Raw genomic sequence first — 27,144 nt, forward strand, 5'->3', positions numbered from 1 at the left:
CACCACAACTACTGAGCCATGTGCCGCAACTACTGAAGCCCACGTGCTGCAACTACTGAAGCCCACAAGCCACAACTACTGAGCCCGCGCACCACAACGAAGAGTAGACCCTGCTCCCCGGAACTAGAGAAAGCCCATGCCCAGCAACGAAGGTCCAACACAGCCAAAAATTTTTAAAATAAAAAAATAAAATAAAGCATCCTTAACTCAGTTAAAACTGTCCATTCCTCTTTTCTAACATGTCTTTTTTAAAATCTTTCTTGTTTTGATTTCTAGAGCTGGTTACTAAATGATCAGTACAGCATTGTTTACAAAGGCCTCAGCCAGCCACCAACTCCCCCCAGAGGGAATAAAAGTAAGTAAATAAAAGGTGAAAATGTGTTGAAAATTTCTGTTCAGGGAACAGCATTTTGGTGGAGCAGAAAACATAAATAGATTAGATTAAAATGAACCTGGCCTAGATAATTTGCTTATTGTCATTATTTTTAAAAGAACAAAACACATATATAATTATGTTTATTATAGAGCACACATATATGTTTGTGTATAATATGTGTATGTGGAAATATGCATACATATATACACACGCACACGACTATACAAACACAGTCTAAAAAAGGGAGGTTTGTAGTGAGAAGGCCCCCAGATATCTGGTTCTGTGCCTTATTGACCTGGAGCTTTTTTTTTCTTCCCTGATTGCTTTGGGTGTAGACACCAATTTCTGGAATAGGATAGTACCTAGAGAGAGAACAAAAAGACACCTTCCAAAATTACCTTTCTTATCCTCACTAGAACATCTCACCAATGATGTAAAAATTCATACAGGTTTCATCAAGGGAAATTAAAAATATGTACCAAGGGTCATATAACTTAACTGAGAGCTCACCTGATGTATTCAACTTAAGGAAAAGAAGGGCAGTCTGGCTCATTAAATTGTGAAGTGTGCTAATCTACCATAGGGCTAATGACTGAGATTTCAGGGAAATGAAAATCTTTTTTTTTTTTTTTTTTTTTTTGCGGTACGCAGGCCTCTCACTGTCGTGGCCTCGCCCGTTGCGGAGCACAGGCTCCGGACGCGCAGGCCCAGTGGCCATGGCTCACGGGCCCAGCCGCTCCATGGCATGTGGGATCTTCCCGTACCGGGGCACGAACCCGTGTCCCCTGCATCAGCAGGCGGACTCTCAACCACTGCGCCACCAGGGAAGCCCATGAAAATCTTTTTTTCCAAGTTTCGTTTGCTCTTGTTAGCTTATTGTGATTGGATAAATGACTAGGGAAAACATATAGCTTATCCAATGACTTGATTCAGTTTCCAGCGTTACTGACTCCTCTGTCACCATAACCCCACCAGCTCAGTTCTAAATGCAGAGTGCATCTTACTCCTGGCTCATGCTCTCCTGAGCTGTATCACTCCCAACAACCACACACACACACTCGGGCACTCAGATTCTAGCAAAACTGCTGGAAACGACGCCAACAGCAGCCAACGTTCCTCCATGCAAATATACTGCATGTGGTACAGACGGTTTAAAATTCTGCATTTTATATACTCCTGGCCATGATTCTCTGACTGTTTGCAATACATTCCTCCAGGTCAGTCCCCCATTCCCACCTCGTGGACAGCAAAGCACTCCATAAGCTGGGAATTACTGCCATGAGTCCTAGGATTCCAAAATTTTCCTCATGGGTCTTCCCAGGGTAGCATTGCCCTGTGTTGGTTAGTTTCAGTACCTAGTACCATCATCCTCAAAGGAAAGGGAATGCCCAAATGTGTAAAAAAAAAAAAAAAAAAAAAAAAAATTCCTGGGCAAAATGTGTTTCAAAAATCAAACTTGCAGGCTTCCCTGGTGGCGCAGTGGTTGAGAGTCCGCCTCTGATGCAGGGGACGCGGGTTCGTGCCCCGGTCCGGGAAGATTCCACATGCCGTGGAGCGGCTGGGCCCGTGAGCCATGGCCGCTGAGCCTGCGCATCCGGAGCCTGTGCTCCGCAGCAGGAGAGGCCACAACAGTGAGAGGCCCGCATACTGCAAATAAATAAATAAATCAATCAAACTTGCTTCTGTCCCCGCAGTTGTTGTCACTTGTCCTAATACCCTTGATTCCCATATTCTAAACGTGCTCCATGGTAAGGTCCACTGCCTAAGCCCAGAGACTTGTGAAGACACAACTGCTCAGTAGAGAAGAAAATCTCGTGCCCCGTGGTGGGGTATGGGGTCTAGTGTGACTGTCCTCTGAGGGTGACAGCACTGGAAACCAGAGCTAATGCAGTTATTCTAAAGGGTGATGGCACCTGTCACACCCAAGCCCGGCAGGGTATTCATCTGTCAGTACGTGTCAACTTCTGCCTTACACATGACATGTTATGGGTACATGCGAGGCTCACGAATTCCAGCAACCCTTGTTACATAATTAAAGAGGAAACTTTAAAACCTGAGGTGGGCACTTGAGCTGAAAGGGCTTATTTGTTCATCCAGCAAGTCCTTCCACAGCACCCAGTGTGTGCCTGGGTGTGCACTCCACACTGCGACATGCTCACGATAGAACCGCGATGCAGGGCTGAATTTGCTTCAAGTGTATTTTGCTCAAAAAGCAAGTCAAAAAAAAATACTTTTGTCAGAAAGACAAATACCATATGATATCACTTACATGTGGAACCTAAAATGTGACACAAATGAACTTACCTACAAAACAGAAACAGACTCACAGACCTAGAGAACAGACTTGTGGTTGCCAGGGCGAAGGGGGGTTGGGGAGGGAGGAATTGGGAGTTTGGGGTTAGCAGATGCAAACTAGTATATATAGAATCGATGAACAACAAGGTCCTACTGTACAGCACAGGGACCTATAGCCAACCTCCTGGGATAAAACAGAATGGAAAAGAATATGAAAAAAGAATGTCTCTGTGTATCACTGAGTCACTTTGCTGTACAGAAGAGATTGGCACAAGACTGTAAATCAACTTTACTTCAATTTAAAAAAAAAAAGAAAATATTTGCCGGCCCTGCTGGAAAGCACGCTGGCAAAAGGGGTGGAGCTGGTCCATTCACTCCACACTCACTGTTCTTCCTCACACACTGTAAGACACAGTGGAGGCGGGGAAGACCAGAGCTGCTTCTGCAGGGCTGAGGGGAAGCGCACCAGGGGAAGCGGACCAGGGAAGTGAAGGAGGTTTGAAAAAAAATATTTTAGTTACAAACATACCTTGTTTGCTGTCAGGATATAGAGAACAAACAGTCACGCCTACAGAAGGTTCTTGGGCATGACTCAAAACAGAGTGGGGAGAGGAGGGGGAGAGGGAGGAGGGGGAGAGGGAGGAGGGGGAGAGGGGAGAGGGAGGAGGGGGAGAGGGAGGAAGGGGGAAAGGGAAGAGGGAGGAAGGAGGGAGGGGGAGGAAGGAGGGAGGGGTTGGAGGAGAGGAGGAAGAGGGAGAGGGAGGAAGGGGGAGGGGTAGAGAGGAAGGGGAGGGGGAAGAGGGAGGCAGGAGGGAGGGGTGAGAGGGAGGAAGGGGGAGGGGTGAGAGGGGGGAAGGGGAAGAGGGAGGAAGGAGGGAGGGGAGAGGGAGGAAGGGGGAGGGGTAGAGAGGAAGGGGATGGGGAAGAGGGAGGAAGGAGGGAGGGGTGAGAGGGAGGAAGGGGGAGAGAGGAAGGGGATGGGGAAGAGGGAGGAAGGGGGAGAGAGGAAGGGTGAAGGGGAGAGGGGAGAGGGAGGAAGGAGGGAGGGGAGAGGGAGGGGGAAGAGGGAGGAGAGGAGGAAGGGGGAGAGGGAGGAAGGGGGAGGGGAGGAAAGGAGAAGGGAAAGAGGGAGGAAGGGGGAGGGGGAGAAGGGGGAGAGGGAGGAAGGGGGAGGGGGAGAGGGACAAAGGGAAAGGGGAAGAGGGAGGAAGAGGGGGAGGGGAGAGGGAGGAAGGGGAGGGGTGAGAGGGTGGAAGGGGGAGGGGGAGAGGGCCAAAGGGGGAGAGGGAGGAAGGGGGAGGGACAAAGGGGGAGGGGGGACAGGGAAGAAGAGGGGAGGGGGAGAAGGGAGAGGGAGTGTGTTTATGTCAAATAGATACCCACCCCCCAGGACACAGGTCAGAATCTACCATTTGGGATGAAGAAACACAGGAGGGGACAAGAAACAGGAGATTTTTTAATGAAAGGGTGATAGGTGAAAATAAATAAAATTTAAAAAATGAAAAACTGGTTGAGAAAACCTGCAATACTGACTTGTACTAAATAATGATTTTTGGTAAATTGCCAACTTAATTTTTGGATTTCTGAAGGTTGCTCAAAAATGGTCATTCTATATACCCAACTTTCAGAAAACTCTAGCAGTTGAAATTCTACAAGTGCTATTTATTAATAGAAGATGTTCCCTGGAAAACTAACCTATTTTTTCAAAAATCAAATAGACATGCAGAATTTAAAAAGCAGATGAAAAATAAGAGCTTCTATTTCAGCATAGCTGTAAATTGATAACCAGGGTTCCATCAAGCCAAATCTAGCTGGTCGCCCAGCCAGCCACCACCGTTCGCTGTGACAGTGATTGAGATATGTATCCTCGTGGCATGTCTAAATCATGAAGAAACAGAAGCCAAAGGACTGTAATAATAATAATTGTATATAAACACATAGTAACAGAGTATTCTACAATTCTCTTTCCCACAGATATGCCAATAACGAAAAGATTAATAATTCATAACCCATGCAAAAGGCTCAATGACTAGAATACAATGATAAATATTCTCTATACAATACACTGTTAAAATATTACTTGAAATCTAACTCAGAGCAAAAAACAAACCTATAGCTCTTCTTGTGATCTGCATCACAGTTCCGGAGATTAAAATATCAAAATAACAATAAAACAGTCACTTGCCGACACTAATGCTATGTCTTAAAATGAAACAAAAAAACAAACAAAAAAACACTGATCAGGGATCTCCCTGGTGGTCCAGTGGGTAAGACTCCGATCTCCCAATGCAGGGTGCCCGGGTTTGATCCCTGGTCGGGGAACTAGATCCCACATGCTGCAACTAAGAGTTCGCATGCTGCAACTGAAAAGATCCCACGTGCTGCAACTAAGACCCGGCAAAGCCTAAATAAATAAATATTAAAAAGCAAAAACAAAAACTGATCAGTTGAGACCTCCTCTTGAAAATCCTTATTCTTGTTCCACATTGATGACCAGAACCTGTGAAAACGTGCTCTGAAAGTAGCACGTGCCCACAGCTTATTCAATCACTGGAAAGAGGCCATGTACACTGAAGGAAAGTCCACTGGTCAAAATGATAAGATTGAACTTCAGTTTATTTCCATTTATTCAATTGTTAATGACTATCAAGTATAAGTAGGGTGCTAAAAACAGTCTCCTAAGATAAAACCAGAGAAAGCTACAAAAACTTTTTCAAAAATTAGGAAAACCAGGAACTTCCCTGGTGGCGCAGTGGTTAAGAATCCGCCTGCCAATCAATGCAGAGGACACGGGTTCGAGCCCTGGTCTGGGAAGATCCCACATGCCGCGGAGCAACAAAGCCCGTGCGCCACAACTACTGAGCCCGTGCACCACAACTACTGAAGCCCACGTGCCTAGACCCCGTGCTCTGCAACAAGAGAAGCCACTGCAATGAGAAGCCCGCGCACCGCAACGAAGAGTAGCCCCCGCTCTCGGCAAGTAGAGAAAGCCCGTCCGCGGCAACAAAGACCCAACACAGCCAAAAATAAATAAATAAAAATTTAAAATTAATTAATTAATTTTAAAAATTAGGAAAACCAAGCCGTTTTCCAAGATGTTGTACCACTTCACACAACTGGTAGACAGTTTAGGAAGGAATCATGCTGTTATTTACTGTGGCTTAAGTCAATTTTAAATCTTATGAAGGTATGAAACTTCTACATGATTAATAAAAGATTTTTTTCAATAAAAATATCAGGTCCACAAATAAGTATTAGTAAAACCCAGTATGTTCCATAGCTAAGTGACACTGGACGTGGAGATGAGTGGTCAGCCGGTTGAACAGGAGCTGCATGCAGAAGCAGCTCAGGACACCAGTGGCTCTGCCTCAAACCCAAGTGAGGCTGAGCTCTCTCTGCCCCCCTGCTGCTGCAACCTCCATCGCTTCAGAAAAACCACCAAAGCCCACCAGCAAATCAAAACCTGACCTCCACAAAAGCATCAAGACCCAGAACAGGAGAAAGCGTGACACAAAGTTTTATGGAATTAGGAAAAGCTCACACCCACAGCAAAACACTGCATTTAAAGCAAAGTTCGCATTTCCCTGAAAATGGAGCGATTCTACAGACTAACCTGGTCTAGAAAGCATATTTAGCTGGGGGAAGGGAGGGGCCTGACAAGAGTCCATAGCAAGCACACAAGGGCACTGGCAAGTCACCACTGTGTGGCTGTAGACACGAAGCAAGGTCTCTGAGGAGCACACTGTCAATCATCGTGTGCACAGGGGCCCCTCTTCCTGGACTTCATTAAACACCCAAGGTAAACCGAACGCTTTCTGGAGACATTAGGTTCTATTCAACAATTATGACGTGCCAACTGTGCACAGATGTCAGTCATCAGCAAGGCCGTGTCCCGCCTCCCAAGGTCCCTTTTTTCTCACACCTCCAGGTGCTGCATTCCCTTTTAATTGAGGCTGCCCTTTCATGTCCCCGTCTAAGTATTCAATCACATAGCAGGAAATTCAACTGAGAACATCTCACCCTTTAACTATTCCTAGGCTTCCGGTCATACACCTGGAGCAGTGGGGATGGGGCGGGACAGAAATAAAATAAGGGAGATATTTTTTTAAAGGAATGACCAAAGCAAAGTAAAGCAAGAGGCACAGCACAGATGCAAACATTAGAGATCATCCTGGGAAAGTTGCCCCCTTACTAAGCTTGGTGACCTCAGTGAAGTGAATGAATGTTTCTACAACTCAATTTCCTCATCTGTAAAATATGGGGGTAATAATCCCTACAGCACATGGGAGTGGACTCTCATGCATCCAATAGAAAGCAATAAAAACAGGAAGTTTTACTTTTCCTAATAAAAGAAATACAGAAGGTGGCCTGGTAAGGTCCCCCTCCTCAAGTCACTCAGGGCCCAGGTCTTTCCATCTCATTATTTGTCTCTATCTAGGGTGTGATCTGTGACCTCATGATCCACAACAGCTGCCAGAGCTCTGGTCGTCACATCTAAGTTCCAGGCAGCAGGAAGGAAAGAAAGGTACACAACCTCCCTTCCTGTAAGTCCCACAGTAATTCGGCCTACCTCTCACTGCCAGCACGTAAGGGGATGGCCACACCAAGCTGCAAGGGAAGGTGCAGAATGTGGCCTTTTAGCTACACGGTAACAGGCCCAGAAAAAAACTGGGTTTCTGTTACTAAGGAAGAAGAGGACAGTGTATGTTGGAAGAAACTAGGAGCCATTACCACCTGCACCTCCTTCATAATACAGTTATTACTATTTAAACACAGGAAATGTTCAGCATCGTCTTAGAATATACTAGGCTTCTGGGACTCGGCTCTGTTCTAGCCTTGATTCCATCCCTCCTTTCCCCCCCATCTCCTTTCCATCACTTCCTTACTATACCTACATCCCACGTTCTCTGTCACCATCTCTTAATTTATCTATCACAACAGAAATTCTGTTGATTCTTGGATTCTGAGTCCCCTTTTCATGATCATATACAATCTCATGAAACACCTGAGCATTTTGCATATTTTTTTCTACCATTTAGCCATTTCTGTCATGATTATATATTATTAAGCAATAGCGTGAAGTAAAATCATTACATTTCAGATCATAAAGTTCATAATCATAATGTAAAGTTGATTTTGATAGCATCTGTATTCGAAATTTATATGTAAAAACAAATGTTGATTTTTTTACGGCTCTAAGAGAAAATGCTACTTAACTTACTTTAAAATCATTATGTAAAGGGGGATACCTCTCCAATTTTCAAATGACAGCAAAGATCATACTCCTTGGTAACTGAGTATCTGCTAGCTCTGAGAGGCAGTATCCAAAATAGGAAAAAAAAAAACCCAAAACAACAACAGCAAAAGAACACCTGGGTTTCCATGAGCTTATGTTTATTTTATGCTGCTTTAAAAAATTCAATGTATATTACGTTTCTACTTGGTCACGAAGAGGGTTTTAGCCTACAACATGTAAGCCCATCACTGCAAATAACGTACTGTATGCATATAGGTAATAAAGAGAGTCCAAGTTGGACCTGATGGTCCACTCTTAGGCTGTCCATCTACATGGCCTCATCCAGTTACTCAACCTCATCCTCATCTGCCCGTTTGAGACAACCGTCCCAGGGCAGACTGCTTTGGGCCAAGGATCCTATGAGAAGCACAGAAAAGGGCAGGAATGACCAGGAAAACTCAGAGAAAGAAAATCACAAGGCCTGACAAGGTCAGAACACAGACAGATCCCCAATCACATTAGCTAAGAGATTTGCAAAAGTCAATTCCTTGGTTGTAAGATCATGCATTCACTGAGCACAGGCCCTTTGCTGGGCCTTCAAAGTGAAAGAATGAAAGACAGCTATTAAACGCTTTTCCTGTACACATTTATGAATGAATACGTACATATCATGTATATATAAAACAAATGGCATTAATCATCCATGGATATGTGCCTGATCTTGAGTAGGTGTTAAAGAGACAGTGTATTTGATGACAAAAAGTACGTATCTCTGGCGTGGGTTAAATAGATACTGCATTTGGTTCTGAGATGCGTGTCTCCGGCTTATGTATTAAATAGCTACTGTGTTTGATGACACAACTTTTAACTCTGGTGTGTGTTGAACAGATACTGTGTCTGGTTATCAGTGTGTGTGTGCAGGTGTGCAGGCGATAGGGTGCACCACAGCACCTGCACTTGATTTTTTTTTGTTTTTTCTCCTAAACAGAAACAAAACTATGGGGAAACAAGTCATACAAATGGAGTTGGAGCCACCAGAATAATAGTACAATTGGATCTTTCGAAGGAAACATATGAACACGGGATTTATTGATCATTTGTCAGTTGTAAGCATCTTACCTGCCCTTTGTATTCCACTGGTTTTAGTCCTGCGTAAATGGGCACAAAGCTGCTGGCTAACAGGACCTAGACGGATAAAGAAACAGCTTGTGAAAGGAGGCATTAACACTCCTACGATATATTTCATGTCCCCTACTATGAAATTAAAATCGTTTAAATGTACAAAAATTTGCTATAACAATAAGTTCCATGTATTTCAAGGGCACAGTGGGACACACTTAAATAGAAAATAACATTTATTGATATCAGAAAAGACCTTAAAGAGATATGCACAAGTCATTGTTCTCCAACTCCATCCACTTCACCCGAGTAATACTGGCACTTAAACTGTAGACAGCCAAGTCATTACACAATTAAAGTACAGGTAAGTCTAAATTCCTGAGTGTGTACAGGTTGCAAGTAAGTTCTTTACAATGTTCTATCCTACAATGTAAGAGTTATTTGAAAGTTTCACTCTATCTTCCAGAGAAACAAACCTCTCTGGTTATTATGGCTCAGGGGATGTTTTCATTTATGTCACCAGCATGTAGCACATTTCATGGGTTAGTTACATGGCCTGGATATGTAATGAGACACTGGCAGGGAGGGGCACCAATTATACTTTATCTTCCATTTAAAAAGTTGAAAAAGATTGCCATTTAAAATATTACCATTTCTTCCCACAGAAGAAGCTGAGCTCTGGGAGCTTTTCTGACATGTGCAAGTTTTATTCTGCAATGCAGTTTTCAAATCGCTAGTGTTCTATTTTGAAAGATACAGTATTAGATATGGAATACATAAGCTCCAATCCTTCAATTGATAATTGAAGACTCCATGGCTGTTTGTTGTCAAAGAGTTCACGAGATTTTTTTTTCCAAGTAGATATTATTCAGAACTGGATTATGGTCCCCAAAATGATTTGTACATCATCCACTTAGAATTCTTTAGAGATCAGAGGGCATTTCCCCCAAAGGAAGAATGGTATAAGTATGATTTGTGAGGTCTGCTCTCAAAACCCAGCAATCCCACTACTGGGCATATACCCAGAGAAAACCATAATTCAAAAAGACACAAGCACCCCAGTGTTCATTGCAGCACTATTTATAAGAGCTAGAACATGGACGCAACCTAAAGGTCCATCAACGGAGGAATGCATAAAGAAGATGTGGTGCATATATACAATGGAATATTACTCAGCCATAAAAAGGAATGAAACTGGGTCATTTGTAGAGATGTGGATGGACCTAGAGACTGTCATACCGAGTGAAGTAAGTCAGAAAGAAAAAGACAAATACTGTATATTAACGCATATTGTGGAATCTAGAAAAATGGTACAGGTGATCTTATCTGCAAAACAGAATCAGAGACACAGATGTAGAGAACAAACCTATGGATACCAAGGGGGGATAAGGGGGGATGGGATGAACTGGGAGATTGGGATTGACATATATACACTATTGATACTATGTATAAAACAGATAACTAATGAGAACCTACTGTATAGCTCAGGGAACTCTACTCAATGTTCTGTGGTGACCTGAATGCGAAGGAAATCCAAAAAAGAGGGGATACATGTATACGTATAGCTGACTCACTTTGCTGTACACCTGAAACTATCACAACGTTGTAAAGCAACGATACGCCAATAAAAGTCTTTAAAAATAGCTGATTTATTCTGAAGTGCAAGTAAATGAGAGACCCAGTCACCAGCATAACGTGATTTCTATAGGACACTCCTCTGTGGGCGGCGACCTGACACAACTGTGTTGCGACACCGCTGGGACTTGGCACAGACTTTCTCATGCGGTGGCTGCTCGTGACCAAAGATCCCACCGACGGGACAGGGTCTGCATCTCCTTCACAGCCAGCGCTGATACCTGCAGGTACCCCCCGCTTCTCCACAGTAGGAATGAAGACCCTCCGTAGTGGGGAAACAGCATCCTCCCATGCTGCTGGAGTACGTGAGCGCCAGGGCATCGGTCCTGGGTGCCAGCGCGGCCTCAGCCACGGGTCCCTGACGGCTGGCCCGAGAAGCATGGCGCGGCTTCAGACTGGAGTAGAAGCAAACTCAATGGTGTCAAAGCACAACAGAGGGACTCTAGCAGGAGACAGGAAGGGATCGTGCCAGGTGCTACTGCACGTCTCTGCTGTGCCAGGCTGATGCTGGGTGCCAGAATCGGCTACACAACATCTGGGCCCCGTGTGGAGCGAAAATGCAGGTATTCAGAACTGTAAGGTGTCGAGAGCAAAGCATGAAGCCATGGTATGAAGACACCCTTGCACAAGATTTCTCAGCCTTCTAAGAAGGGTCAATGCAAACGAGCCCCCCACTTAGGCATTCATTTCAAAATCTCAGCTTTCGGTGTGGGGCCCCCATGACGTTACCCACACCCTCTCCACAAAGACGCCAAGCAGGAGTGAGCATCCCCTCCGGTGATTTGCGGAAGATCACATCCATCCGCGGGGCCCGCAGGATAGAAATCAAGCCTCTTCAGGCCCAACCTCGTCAGCCCCCTGGTAGCCCCGACCTGAGCAGCTGAGCATGTTTCAGAGCAAGGCTGTTCACAGTTACGGTCACTGCCTTCACCCTAACTAATCTGGCCCTATCATCAGTTGGCTACTCCTTTAAAAAGATAGTTACAGACCCTAGGTATGTTCTGCAAGCACAATGCAGCTATTTAATGAAGTTATTCGGCAAAAATGCAACACCGCACCATAGTGATAACAATTTGTGGATAGCACACATAGTGGGAAATTACAGTACTTAGACGCCTTTAAACAGCCAAACACACTCTATAACTGTAAGGACTTACTTCACTATAACAGACATGTGGCCTGCAAAAAAAAAAAAAGGAAAAAAGAAAAAAAATCACTACCCTTAGAAAGAGAATCATGTGGGTTTTTTACCTCCCGTGTGTCAAGTTATAATGTGAAGTTCACAAGTTAATGCTTAGAACTCTTTTTGAGCTGTTTAGATGAAAAATGCTACCCAATTACTTTGATACAGAGAGTAACAGTAAGAATCCTCTGAACTGACATGAAAAGTGCGGTGAACTGGAAAATACCCGTCATCCCCCCCCAAATCGGTGTATTTGTTCTGTCATAGTGTATACGGGCTAGTGATTTGTATATCAAACTATGGTTAGTGGGAAAATTAGCTTTTGATAGTTAGGAACTAAGCGGCTTGTCTTATTCGATGTCAGCTTACTGCCATTTTATTGCAAGCAAACAGGATTTTCTAAGGCGGGAGACAGTTCATGAAATATGTACTATTATGCTTCAACATGCTTCTACTGTCTTACCTCACTGGTGTTCCAGTGAAATATTTCTCACCAAAAAATATCGATACATCTAGGGCAGTGGTTCTCAAGTTGGGGGGGGGGGGGCGGGGGGGTCTGAGCCCCCTGGGGACATTTAGCCATGTCTGCAGACTGTTTTGGTTGAGGACACCGATACAGAAGGCAGGGACCTAGTTAGTGTTCCTGCCCTGTCACTTAGCCCAGCACTTTAAGAATTACAAGTACGTTAAACCATTGATTTTTTTCTGTTTCCTTCTCACCAAATACACAAGGATAAAAATAAACGTCAGCGACTTACTGTAGCAACTGTATAAAGCATTGCCAAGTGTGGATTCAATACACGTTCAGATTAGCTTTTTTCGTTTTACATTTTATAGAAAAGGGGTGTTTAGAAAATTATGTGGCCTGGCTTCCTTAGAGAATAAATCGTCAACCAGTTTCATTTATGCCTAAAGTTGACTGTGGAGTTTAATGAGAATCTGGCTGTGTATTCAGAACCTGCTGCTGTAGTTGAAATTCAAAGACAGATTCAAATTTGTCTTACCCAGTCTTCAAGATAATGACCAATCTTAAATTCAGTCCTTATTTCACCTTCACAGGGCTAAACGTGAGAAGGTCTTGCTGTAAGAGTATGCTCGCCGTGTGCAAGGCAATTCAGGACATCCTGGCAATGGAGACGGGTGGGGGGGACACCATTCTGCAGGAACGCCTTCCTGGGCGTATGTGTGTCAAAGGGCATTCACGGATGTCAAAGGACCATCTCAGAGCACATACACGGGGCGTCAGTGTTAAACACAAATTCGATGATTTGTACCAATTCAGACAAGGGCCAGAGCACTATCCCTCCCGCTCCGTGGCACGGTTAATTTCAAAGCCATTCCTGCTGAGCTGTGGAGGTGGCATACGACTTTCTTGTAAATAAAGGGTTTACTTCCCTAAGTATGCGTTGCAGGAGGCTAATATTGAAATATGTTTGAATTTCCTGATTGCATGTTGCCTTCTGAAGAAGGACAGCCCAGTATAAAATCTGGAGCCTAAAATGGGTGAGTTGAGGTGCAAGATGTATACATTGGGACATTCGGGGCACAATATGTAAACGGGCCCACAAATCAAGGAGTTGCTAAGGACCCATGACGAGTATTTGCCTCTGTGCCTGGGCCTCCTGGCCGATGCTCCCCAGGGCTAGAATCAGTGCTCTACAGTATGGGGTTATGGGGCAATGTGGGGCTGAGCCCCGCCCCCATGGCTCTGCAGGGCACTGCCCTCGTGGGACGTCTCTGCAGTGCCCTGTGCTGGCGGGGGTCCTGGCACTCGGGGGCCTCTGGTGGAAGGGAGCTGCCCTGATGATCTCTGAATGGCCTTTGTCCATGGTCTTGGACTACATATAGGTCCTGGCTTCTGTCTAGACGGCCAACTCATGGAACCTCCTTATCACAGGGTTATCTGGCCAGATGGCCACACCCCTCCTGTTGTGTTCCAAACAGGCTCTCTTATTCTCTTCAGTATGCACAGGCTGAGAATGTTCCAAATCTTTAAGTTCTGCTTTGCTTCTGAGGAACAATTCCATCTTTACGTATTTCTCTCTTCTTGCGTTTTACTCTAAGTAGCCAAGAGAAACCAGGCTGCTCCTTCAACACTTTGCTTAGAAATCACCTCATCAAATATCCAGTGTCATCACTTGCAAGTTCTACCATCCCCAGAACACGAGGACATGAACATAATCCTGCTATTCTGGGTCAACGTATAACACGGGTGACCTTTCCTCCATTGTCTGATAGCATTTCGTTGCTTCCATCTGAGACCTCATCACTATGGCCTTTACTATCCAGGTCTCTCTAAGAATATGGAGGCTCTCTCTACGGTTTGGTTTTTTCTTTCTGAGTCGTCACCAGAATCACCAACGGCAACGCAGGGTTTTTCTAACATGCACCTCTCAACTCATAGATCCCCTGCCCATTACTCAGCTCCAAAGCCGCTTCCACACTTTTAGGTATTTGTTACAGCAGCATCCTCACCTGTCAGTGCCAAGTTCCTGTCTCAGTCTGCTCAGGCTGCTACAACAAAATGCCACAGACTGGATGGCTTAGAAAGGACACAAGTTTATTTTCTCACAGTTCTGGAATCTCAGAAGTCCAAGATCAAGGGGCTGGCAGATTCAGTGTCTACTGAGAACCCACTTCTATGTCCTCACATGGTGGAAGAGGTGAGGGAGCTCTCCGGGATCTCTTTTACAAGAGCACTAATCCCATTCATGAGGGCTCCACCCTCATGACCTAATCACTTCCGACAGACCCCTGACTCCAAATACCATCATATTGGGGGTTAGGATTTCAACACAGGAATTTGGGGGGGGGGACACAAACATTCAGACCATAGCACTGAGTTAAATCACCATGGACATAAGATCCCAAATACTATGGAAATCCAATCCCAAATAAAATGAGTCATTGGACCACATCATTGATCCAAAGAGGTTCTCAGAAAATAATCAACTATCACTGCAGCTATCAGATGAAAGAATAATTTTTTCATGCCACCAAAAGTGAAGTTAATATAATTTAAGTATGAATCATCACACAAGCACATTGGTGAATGTACACCAGGTCAATGGTTGAAGAGGTATAAAAATCAGACGCCTAAAGGCAGAACTTGGTCATAATCCATTTCCCGAGATTTTACAGATGTAGGTGAGCACGTTACTCATGAACAAAGATAAGGGGTAAAAGAAGAAAATGTTTAAGAAAGGGTGAAGCCTACCCAGTCTGCAAAAAGAAAGCTGGGACCTTAAAATTTCATGACACACTCACACAGGGATGCTGACCAGTGATGTGTGTGGCTTATTATCTTATTTGTTCATCATTTACTAAATATGCACTGTAATTAACAAGCTTATAGGACTTGACGATTTCAAGCACACTTTTACATGATTTCTTCAATTTACTCGCCATGGTAACACCGATTACCTTTCATCTCCATTTCACAGTTGAGAAAACTGAGGCTCAAACGTAATTAGCCTCAGAGGACACCATCAGGGAATGACAGACCTAAACAGGAACACTGGGAGATGCACAAAAAACAAGTGATAATCCAAGACAGTGTAACAAGACACAGACACACGGACACCCATGCACACACTGTGAGATACAGGTTTCTAGTTGGATTTTCAGGTACACAGAGAGCCTATCTATAATAAAAGGTAGCAGTCGGCTGGTGGATAATGAAGAGCTTGGCATTAAAAAGAAAAAAAAATCTAGTAATTAAGGGAATAAACGAGGCATTGATTAAAAATCACCAATATTTAATACTCTCCCATATTCCTGTCCCGGCTAGCTAGCAATTGATCCTTGACATGCTCTACCTCTGGTTTCAATCTTAATCTCTGTCTGTCACCTACAGACTTCCAAGATCACAGACATTAAACCCAAGGCTGAGGGATCAGAGCCAGGCAGGCAAAGCTCCCAGGAGACGCCAGTTACAAACTGTGGGCTGCTTCTCCTCTTGGCTTCTGGAACTCAGCGCCCTCCGGTCTCTAGCTAAGGAAGTGGGGGAGTGGCCGGCGCCTTTCTTCTCTCCCCTGACACTGAATGAAGCGGTCAGAACTACCACCCCAGACAGCGGTCTCCCACTGGCCTCTGATCAGAACACAGCACGTCACTGCCCAGTGTGTGTGTGTGTTGGGGGGAGGGGGAGATATTTTCCCTTCATATTCTTCTCCCTCCCTCCTGCAGTCTTCACCAGTCTTCCTTTTTGAACTACATGCTCATGAGTATTCCAGGCATACATTTCATACATTTTTATAGCCACCATCTGCTGTCAAGGAACCATCTATCCTTCCTTTCTTTGAGTTTCTGCAAAAGGTTAGAGCATTCTACTAAACATTTAAAATGCTTCTTGTATAACCTAGGATACATATTAATTATTCAATTATTCTCCTTACAAGGTATTATACATTTGTGCCAACTAGTTCTCTTCTGTTCAATGAACTCAAGTAATTTCACCAGTTCTCTGAGTAGTTATTATCCAAAACAAAGCAAATCAAAAAGTCCTGTTTGCTTACTGCAGTAGTTTGCTATGGCTGCTATAACAAGTTACCACAAATCGAAAGGCTAAAACAACACAAATAAATGTATGATCCTAGGGTCTGGAGGTCGGGATCCAGCACGGGCCGGATCCACCTGGGCAAAAAAATTCAGGTGTTGGCAGGGCTGCATTCCTTCCTGCGGGCTTGAGGGGAGACTTGGTTTCCTGCTCATTGAGATACTGGTAGCATTCAGTTCCACTGGCTGTAGGACTGAGGTCTCTCTGCCTCGCTGGCTGTCAAGGGGAGGACCCATAGTGCCCTCCTCATACAAAGGCTCCTGCGTCTCAGAAGCAGCAAACATCTCCATTTTTAAGGACACATGTGATTAAATTAGTTTGGGTCGGCCCAGCTAACCCAGGATCACCTCCCCATCAAGACCCTCACCTTCACCCCATCTATACAAACCCTTTTGCCATGTGAGACGCCGTATTCACAGGTCCTGGGGATTACAGTGTGGACATCTTTGGGGGACGTTATTCAGCTCACGACACTCCCACATGAAAGGAATTAAGAGGGTGATTTTATCTCGCATTGGGAGAGGGGGCCATGGCTACCAAGCAGAATGTTAGAGGCCTGGACTGTGGTCCCAGCTGGGCCACTAGCGAGCTGAATTACATTTTGTCCAGATCATTGAACATGAAGGATCCAGCTTCTTCATTCTTTTAATAGATGCCATCTTCGTTCATTGATTTATTCACTCCCATTCACTCATGGAGCACAGGTTGATGGACATGACACTGTACCAGGCGCTGGGAATACAGCAGCGGACAGAACACAGCAGTCCCTGGACCCTCCTACCCCCCACCCCCACCCCGAGCTTACACTCCCGTGAAGGAAGATAGACAAAAACGAAGTAAACAGAGCAGTAAAATTCGTATGCGGAACAGTGGTAAGTAAATCAGGGTGGGATACAGGAAACATCAGGGGCTCGGCCACTGTAGATACAGTAGCCAGGGACAGACTCAAGGAGAAGGTAGTAACTGTGGGTAGAATTCCCCTCTTGTTTCATGATAGGATGATAGTCTTTTGCTCCCAGCCTTGTTCTCTTACCAACAAGAAGAGGTATTCCAACCACTGCGAGCCTGATATATCTGCGTTGGCATTGACAATTTGTGACAATTCAGGCATGGATTATCAGCTTCTCCCTTTCTATTTTTTAAGTCTACACAAGAGTATAATAATATTATAGAAAAATATTTTTCTAAGATGGAATGACTATTAATGTATAAGTGAGAGACGGGAGTGAAAATATTCTAATCTCTTAAGTCACAAAGTAATTTTACTTGTCAGCTCAACATTTCATTAGGTATTTCAAATCATATCATTCAAACATAAAATTCGAACCGTGAGTTTTGATAGTAAAACTCAATGCATTTATCATCTAATTCAGGTGGAACTTGTAGGTCTCTCAATCCATCGCCTGCTGCCGTATCCAAACACGCGTCCTCTGTATCACCTGAAGCTCGCTACAATTCCCACAAGAGGAAAAAGGAGAAAATAGCCTGGCTTTTCTAAGAGAAGTGCACCCTTTCAAATGTAAAATATTTAATATATTACCTTAGCAATGCACTGTTATTTGCAAATCAGCTGAACTATCTCAGAGACAATGATTTCCCAACTGACTTTCACATGTGTTTGGATAGAAAGGCATCAACGCAAAATGGAAGAAAGGAAAGGGAACATTAGAGTGAAAAGGTAAGAGACCTGGATTCCCACTGGCAGTCAGTACACCCTGGGGTGTGTCACACAAAATCTTTCCAGCCATTTCTTCTCTTAAAAAAGCGACAAAAGTACAGTAATCTCACCTGTCCTGCCTGATTTACAGGGCTGTGGAAGGGCCGAATACGGTAGTACTGAGACAAAGTCTTACACAAACTGCAGAAGTATTATCTACGTCAATGTAAGGAATGGTTCTTGCTACTCAAGTTTAAGCCCAGGATAAACGTGAGCACACGGAACATCACAAGAAAAAACACCGAGCTACTCCGGAGGTCTCTGGGAGCCGCCTGCCATAAGGTGGCCTCGGAGGGATACTGGCGGATGCATCCTTCAGACGCATGATTTATGCAGCATATGTACCATCTATCAGGCATGGTATGCAATGCTGGATCTAAAGAACGCGGGCGCGCTCACTGTTTGTGGAAGTATGTACATCAGCACTTGCTCATTTCCTCCAACAAGGAATGCGGCAGTGTTACCTTAACGAGGTCCTCCCGGGAGGGAAAACTGGAGACTAAGTAGTTTTCTCTGGTCTTGGTGTTGGTGATGGAGACGTGCAGGCGGTTGTGAGCCAGCTCGTGCGCGTTGGGAGGGAGAATCGCCTCCACTCCGCTCCTGAAGAAGAAAAAGGGACCCGCTGCGCCCCACTGGCCTGCAAGCCTTGTAGCTGCCCAGACTGGAGACCCGAGAAAGAGCCCGGAGACAGTGACAGCGGCACCTGTGGCTTACTGCATGGGGGATCTTACATGTCCAAAGCAAAAGAGTCCTGGAGAGACACCCCATCATGTTCGGCAGCCGGCAGACAGGACAAAGCAGCCATCTTCGTTACCCGCGGGCGAAGGAGGCCACCATTTATATGGGGAATTGATGTCAGGTGGGCTCATGTGTTACCACAGAAACTAGCAGCTCACAGCCCGTCAGGTTAACACCCACCGTGGAGGGCAGGTATCTCCCTTTAATAAACTACCAGGTGGAGCCGCTCTGGCCCAAGGATGAGGCCAGTCACGTGCTGGGGCAGGAGGCCACTCACGTTTGTGAGACTAGCGTGTGGATGAAGCAAGGACTGGTCGAGCAGGGGATGTACAGAGAGCAAGAGAACAGCCATCTTGAGTGGCTTGGCCACGCCCTGCATGATTCACCTTTAATTACTGACCGCCTTGTAAATGTTTCAGGAGAGAGAATGCTGACTGAGCTTGCTACAATGTATCCAGAGCGTCCTCTGTCTTCACAGGCTTGGGGGAGGGGGCGGGGGAATGTACTCTATGTATGTACCTCAATCGGGCCATGAAATCATAGCCGGGTGTCACTGCCCCGAAAGTCTGCCTTCGGATTTCTTCGGCAAAACCGTAGGTAAAGTCGTTACATTCCTGAAAAAGAAAATTAATAGGTGACCCTATGTTTTGTCAAAAACATTACGATTCTGGTTCCAGAACCCTGTGCCTATCACACAAGGCACCTGGACCGTATAAAGCCAACCCCAGGTGTCGGATGCTTCACAGGCACGCCTCCCCACGAGGCCTGTCCCTCACCCACCATTCCTGGGCCCCAGGCAAGCTATATGGTCTGCCAATTGCAATCTTTTTTTTCTTTTTCTTTTTCTTTTTCTTTTTAAACCACCTCACATGGCTTTGCCCACCTGTGGAAAATCCTTGACGGCTGGGTTCTAATTGTAACTGAGCACATTTCTCTACAGGCTTCTCCAACATAATTAAATTCCTCACCCACACCAATCCTGTGGCCTCTGGAACATTCGGACTGCAGCTCTACAACAGTGCTGACGATTCACACCACCACCAACAACAGAGAAAGGCCTTGCGATGACTCTACCGGATCAGAGTCCCTGGAGATTAGCCTGGGGCACTGGTCTTTCACAAAAGTCCCCCCAGTCGGGGCTAACAGGCAGCCAGTGCTGGGATCCATTGATGTGGCCTCTGTTGCCTCGTCTTCATATAACAATGCAAGGTGGGTATAATCACCGCACTAGATGGGTAAGAAAACTGACATTTGGAGGGTTAAGTATCTTTCCCACTGTGCCATCAAAAATGAGTGTCAGTGCCAGGATTTAAACCCAGGTCTGTCTTTCATTTATTAGTTCATCCATTCAGCAACCTACTGGGCACCAGGCGGTGGGCTAGGAACTGGGATTCAATGACTGAGCATGAGATACACAGAGCCCCTGCCTTCCTGGGACTGAGTCGTCCCTCGGTGAGGAGATGGCGGGGCGCCAGGATAGCATCCATGTATGGGGCAGATTCACGTCCCCTCCTTCCCCCGAAGGTTAGGGTAGCCCCGGACCCTGAGAATCGGTGCCCTTACACAGCAAAAGGGACTTTCCACATGCGATTAAATTAAGGGTTGCGAGATCAGGAGATGCTCCTGGATTATCTCAGTGAATCCAATATAATCACAAGGGTCCTTGTAAGGGAGAGAGGGGGGCAGGAGGGTCAGAGTTGGCGAGATGTCAAGATGCTATGCTTATGACTTTACAGATCGAGGAAGGAGCCAGAGCCAGGGAAGGCAGGACGCCTCTAGCACCTGGAAAAGGCCAGGACACACACTGTCCTCCGCAGCCTCCAGAGGGAGCATGGCCCTGCTGACACTTTGATTGTAGACAGTGAGACCTTTTCAGGCGTCTGACCTCCAGAACTGTTAGGAAATGAACGTGTGTTGTTCAGAGCTGCTATGTTTACTGTCATCTGTTGCAGCAGCAACTGGGAGCTAACACAGTGGGCATCAACCTCCAACCTCACTTTGCTAGGCTGAGACCCAAGATACAGACAGGAGGTGGACAGGAGATGGAGGTGGCAGACGATGACAGGCAGAGGTAGTGGCGAGAAGAGTGCAAGCAGCTCAGACGGGGCAGAGGCCAGAAAGGCAACCTCAGTGAGCCATGAGAGGGCTAAGGTCCACGTGGTCCTGGGAGTCGTACTAAGAAATCTGCACCCTAGGTGAGAAGGGAACCCTCCTACGTTGTTGCTGGGAATGTAGATCTCAGCCACTATGGAGAACAGTATGGAAGTTACTTAAAAAACTAAAAATAGAGCTACCATATGATCCTGCAATCCCACTCCTGGGCATATGTCTAGAGAAAACCATACTTTGAAAAGACACATGCACCCCTATGTTCATAGCAGCACTATTTAAGACAGCCAGGACATGGGAACAGCCTAAATGTCCATTGACAGATAAATGGATAAAGAAGATGTGGCACATAAATACCATGGAATATTACTCAGCCACTAAAAAGAATGAGGCAATGCCATTTGCAGCAACATGGATGGACCTGGAGATTGTCATACTGAGTGAAGTCAGAGAAAGACAAATATCACATAATATCACTTATACGAGGAATCTAAAAAGAAATGATACAAATGAACTTATTTACAAAACAGAAACAGACTCACAGACTTAGAGAATGAAATTATGGTTACTGGGGGGAAGGATGGGGGAGCGATAAATTGGGAGTTTGGGATTGACATGCACACACTACTATATTTAAAGTGGATAACCAACAAGGACCTTCTGTATAGCACGCGGAGCTCCGTTCAATATTATGTAACAACCTAAATGGGAAAAGCATTTAAAAAAGAATAGATACATGTATATGTATAACTGAATCACTTTGCTGAAACTATCACAACATTGTTAATTAACTATACTCCAGGGCTTCCCTGGTGGCACAGTGGTTGAGAATCTGCCTGCCAATGCAGGGGACACGGGTTCGAGCCCTGGTTGGGGAGGATCCCACATGCCGCGGAGCGGCTAGGCCCGTGTGCCACGGCTGCGGAGCCTGCGCTCTAGAGCCTATGAGCCACAACTACTGAGCCCACGAGCCACAGTTACTGAGCCTGTGATCTAGAGCCCACGAGCCACGGCTACTGAAGCCCGTGTGCCTAGAGCCCGTGCGCTGTAACGAAGAGTAGCCCCCGCTCACCGCAACTAGAGAAAACCCACAGGCAGCGACAAAGACCCAATGCAGCCAAAAATAAATAAATAAAAAATAAAATAAAATGTTAAAAAAAAAACTATACTCCAATATAAAATAAAAAGTAAAAAAAAAAAAAAAAAGAAATCTGCATCCCATCCTGAGTCAACAGGGATCCCGGGGGTGGGAGAGGGGGAGGTCACAGGATGAGATGTTCAGATTTGTGTTTGGGTGAAATCACTCTGAATGCTTAGGTAGGTGGATTGTAGGCAGCAGGGGCAGACGCAGGCCTGCCTGTTCAAGAAGCCGCTGTAGACTTCTAGCTGAGAAATGGGGGTGGCCCTCCCCAGTGTATGCGCTTTCTACTAAGCCACACTGCACACCCAGCTTATTTTCTTGTATTATTTTTGGTTACACACACACACACACACACACACACACACACACACACACACACACACAGACACGGCCCCTGACCAGACTGGAAACCTATTAAGGAATGCACTTATCTTTGAGTTAGCTCCCTGCTGTGTCTAACGCCATGCCTGGCAAATTCTGAGGGCTGAGGAAAGGCCGGCTGCGCTGAGCTTTTAACATATCAAAGTCTAAATCTGCCTGCCACCTAAAATACACCAGCGTCGTCAGGTGCTGGTCTTAATTATCCATGCACCAGCTCGGAGCTGGATTCATTACTCACATCTCTGTCACAACACCACGAAGCTCGAAGAACTTATATACCAACAGGGAGAACTGAGCTAACAGGGACTTGAGTAGGTAGAAAACAGTTTCCTAAGAAAGCTCAAAGCCATCCTTCAAGGGGTAGATTTCAAATGCTCGAGAAAAGAAATAAAGGAACCTCAAGGCAAATGGCTGAAAACTGATTTTGAGAAAAGAGAAACGAGGATGCCCTAGGTGAATCCAGAGAATCATTTTCCGCTTGCCATCGTGAGCGGCCGATAAAGAGTTACCCCTAGGGCCTGACTAACACAATGAGACAATACGACTGGATCTCCAATTTACCGAAAATGTAAAAAAGAACAGGTAATCGGACTGACATCAAAAGTCTCAAATTCAGCTAAAGGATTCAATGTCTGAACATCGCAGAATTTCAGTGAAGGGGCTATATGATCACAGCATTTCCAAATCAGTCTAATTCTAAATCACACTTAATATATTTCAAACTGCTGAGGATTCGAAACCAAATCTACCCAAATCCAAAGCTCTGGATTTGCTCCCACCTAAAGGAAAGACTGCCCTGAACAGGAGTAAACAACCTCTTAGTAGCCCTGTGCCTCAGAAAGGAAATAAAGAGCTGGGAGGGACTAGCTTGCACTTCAAAGCACATGAGTCTGCTACTTTGGGGGGAGTTTGCACACTTCATGTATACTTTCCCTGACTTCACGTTCTCATCCTGTACAATCTCTAAAATTTTCCATCACTTTTCTAGTATATAAAAAAGAAAAAGAGCAGTGGATTTCTGAATAACTGGTCTAAAGTCCAGTTTCTCTTCCATAAGCAGCTCATCAGAGATTTGAAAACAAGATTTCTGATGTTTAAAATGTGGATTTCAACATTTAAATGTGACAAATGCATCCTTGGGCATGGAAATGTTAATCATTATTTGATTACTCTTCCAAGCTGCTAGAGAATGTAAGTAATTAACAGATAGAATATTCTCCACCTGCAGAAGCCAGTTCTCACAGTCAGAGAATGCATGATGGCTGTCTAGAAGCAGAAAACAGACTTTAAAAACATAGATTACATTAAATGAAATACTTAATGCTTATTTTTATTACTTCTAGATAAACTGCTTGGAATTCAGGGCTTCTTCTTACTGTGGGAATGAAAAACAAATTAAATTCCAATATCATTCCTCTTAAAAGAGATTACAGGGACTTCCCTGGTGGCACAGTGGTTGAGAATCCGCCTGCCAATGCAGGGGACACAGGTTCGATCCCTGGTCTGGGAGGATCCCACATGCTGCGGAGCAACTAAGCCCGTGTGCCACAACTATTGAGCCTGCGTGCTGCAACTACTGAAGCCGGCGTGCCTAGAGCCCATGCTCTGCAACAAGAGAAGCCAGAGCAATGAGAAGCCCTCGCACGGCAACAAAGAGTAGCCCCTGCTCGCTGCAACTAGAGAAAGCCCGCGTGCAGCAACGAAGACCCAACGCAGCCAAAAATAAATTAAAAAAAAAAGTATTACAGGCCAACATTTTAGTTTATATGCCTGTCTGTAAATAGGAGCAAGCAAAGACTTATCAGCCCCATGTTCAAGGCCTTGAGAACAGGCTCTGTGCTCGTCTCATGATCAGTTAATGGAGAAATATCCTTTGCTTGAAAGAAACAAAGCTGGAATCTTAAGACTAAATAAACACTCAAGAGTAAAAGAAGGGATTTTATTTCCTTGTCTTGTTGTCACCCAAAATAATAATCTTTTCCCAATGGAGAGCAGAGATCCCGAATGATTAAATTTTAAAAGAAGTCAACCTTTTCCGTTTCCCAGGCAAAGGATTATTTCTCTGCAGTCAACTTAGTAGATAGTTAACAATCATCTTCGTTGTTTGGGCGTAATTTCTGGATGAGAAACACAGCCTAGTTACTACTTAATTACCTCTATTTTTTGTGGCGCTGTTAGCAGGACAGAAGCAACCAAGGATCCCCCAGAAGCCCCGGCAAAGGCCTTGACATTCTTCAGGAGCTTTTTGCCGTGTTTGTAAAATGCGGATGCTGCCCCCAAGTGGTAAATGCCCAGAAACCCACAGGCTGCAAACGACAAGTTGATGTGCTTCATTCTAGCTGTGAAATTGGTGACACAAAACCCAAAAATGCCCGTTAAGTTGGTATAGTTTGTTCCACATGCTGTGTACTCTTATGCTAGTCATCATTCCAAGGCTTTCTTTTATATACAGAATTCTCTGTTCTAAGCATAATCTTTTCAATTAAAGTCTAATTAATCACCCAAATCTTTCAAGGAAACTTTTCCCTCTCTCACCGTGACCCACTACAATCATAGTAATTAAAAAAAAAAAAAAAACTACAACAGTCTATATTTGTTCAGTACATAGACTATGCAACCTACTTTTTAATTACTTGGCAAAAACTAAATGGTTAAATTCCCATTGGCAAGGCATTTGGTCCTTTTTTCTTGACCTTTTGATACTTTTGGGGGTGTGGGCTACTGGTAAAATCATTAGAGAAGGTTGCAAACTTCAAATGAAAGACACATTTGCTCTTTGCGAGTGCATCAGTGAATTTAAAACATATGTCTCGACTCCCCACCGTTTCCATCCGTTTTTTGTTGCTGTTTTGTTTTGTTTTTTTAACCTGATGCTCTCAATTATTCAATAATGCAATACTCAATTATTCAACGATGCAGTGTATTTCATAGCCAAGTTTCTCAAGACAAACTGAGGTCATGACTGGCGAGGGCAACTGGAGGCTCAAAGAAATGACATCTGCATCACCTGATACTTGCAACAAATCTAACAATGAAACTATATTTCACGAAACTTCAGGGGGAACGATTTCACCACGTGTATAAAACAGTGCCCCCCCCAAACTGCTCCCCCTGGATGCCCTCAGGGGTTTCTTGGGGGTCCCGGGACCTTCAGATTAGGCACTTGGCCCCGGCCTGGAATTTAGGAACCGAAAACACTCGTTCTGATGCGCAGAGCCAGGCCCTGTGCGAAAGGAGGCGCAATCGCTGCAGCCGAGCCCCGGTTTGAGTTTAATTTCTTCAGACTGGAGAGGGGAGAAGGGGATGGGTCTCCGGGGGGCCGACCCAGCGTACGCAGGCCCAGTGCCCCCCCTATCCTGTGATCTGGGGGTGGCGGGACGAGGGTCGCTGCTGCAACACCCCCAGGGATGCCTACGCGGACCCACTCCCCCGAGAGCCACCTCCGGGCGGCCAGAACCTGCCCCTCGCCCACCCCGCGCTCCGCCCTACCAATGCAGGTCTGAGGCACTTCCGTGTAGAACTTCGTCCCCCGCCACTCCTACCCCGCCGTCCCTTATCCGGAAGGCGGGGCCGGGCCGTCAGTCAACCGGGCCCTGCCTATCAGGGCCGGACCACGCCCACCCAGGAAGCTTCCGCAGAAGGGATTGAGTCCGGACTACCCGCGCGGGTCTGTGACGTCATCGCGCCGATGCGTGCGTCCGCTAGGCTCCGCCTGCTCCAGTTAAACCGCTGGACTCGGCATGGCGGCGCGCCCTCGGCCGCTTGACCTTGGTGTCCCCTAGGGCGGGTAAGGGATAAGACTTTCTCGTCTCGAGTCATACTGTCTTTGGATACCTCGGGATGTATTTTAGTCCCTATGCGCCACGTGCGGGCCGGCCCTCACCTGCAAGTCTGCTGACCCTGAACGACCCTCATTTTCTGTGCACCGGAAGTGCTTGGCCTTCTTGGCGGCTGCTCCCCGGCAGTGGTTTCCCTCCCGCCTCAGCCTCGGGGCGGTCCAGCTGTCCGTGTAAGGGCGGAGTCTAGGGGCTACGTTGGGATTGAATGCCCCGCAGCTTTTGGAAGACTACCTCAGATATTTCCTTAAGCATTGTTGGAAAGTTCGCACTATGGCTTTGGGCAGCGTTCACATCCTTAGCCCGCCTTAAGCTGTGTGGCCTTGGGTGGGTTATATGACCTCTCTGAGCTTCCCAGGTGACTTCTCTGCAAAACGGGATGGTAAAATCCGAGTTGGTGCTAAATCGTAACGTTCATGCTGCATAGCAGGGCTTCAGCAGACCAGCCTGTGTCGTCTGGTAGCACCAGTGGCTCTGGGTAGATCTGAGAAGCAGCTTAATAAGGTGGCCCACTTGGCTTGCATTCCCTCCCGGATTCAAAGGACTGACAATTCCTTCTCTCCCTCAACAGTGTCTTCCCTATCTAATCCTAACAAGCAAGCCTTAAGGAATTGCAGAGTTTCTGGTTGAGGGTTCTCCAGGCCCCCTTGTTAAAGGACAGATTTACGCTCACTGAAGTACAGAAGAGAATCCGAAAATCGCGTGTCTCTACCTTAAGCAGGAGAGGGAGTGGGTGGGAGCTCCCCAGATGGCCTTTATCTTGGCCTTTTTTCTTTCTCCCTCATTTGGGATGCTAGTGACCTGGGCTCTGGCCCACAAC

At 45.7% G+C, this 27,144-nt stretch overlaps 1 protein-coding gene across 5 annotated transcripts in view; it reads right to left on the bottom strand.

The window, feature by feature from the left end:
- The window catches only part of PNPLA4 (patatin like phospholipase domain containing 4), a 78,756-nt gene extending 52,708 nt beyond the window's left edge, over nucleotides 1–26,048 (bottom strand). Inside the window, exons 1-5 of one of the 5 annotated variants that reach the window (XM_032620574.1) lie at nucleotides 25,978–26,043; nucleotides 24,643–24,827; nucleotides 19,377–19,471; nucleotides 18,584–18,719; nucleotides 9,027–9,092 (exon numbers count right to left, since the gene is read on the bottom strand). In XM_032620574.1, the coding sequence (XP_032476465.1) occupies nucleotides 9,027–9,092; nucleotides 18,584–18,719; nucleotides 19,377–19,471; nucleotides 24,643–24,822 (477 nt within the window). In that variant the 5' untranslated portion in view covers nucleotides 24,823–24,827; nucleotides 25,978–26,043. Of the gene's footprint in view, nucleotides 1–9,026; nucleotides 9,093–18,583; nucleotides 18,720–19,376; nucleotides 19,472–19,825; nucleotides 21,034–24,642; nucleotides 24,828–25,977 lie in introns of those variants that run through there. The other 4 variants (XM_032620577.1, XM_032620573.1, XM_032620576.1 and 1 more) reach the window with 4 other exon arrangements.
- Nucleotides 26,049–27,144: the final 1,096 nt, after the last annotated feature.

This window comes from Phocoena sinus, chromosome X, assembly GCF_008692025.1.
Source record: "Phocoena sinus isolate mPhoSin1 chromosome X, mPhoSin1.pri, whole genome shotgun sequence".
Taxonomy (NCBI): Eukaryota; Metazoa; Chordata; class Mammalia; order Artiodactyla; family Phocoenidae; genus Phocoena; species Phocoena sinus.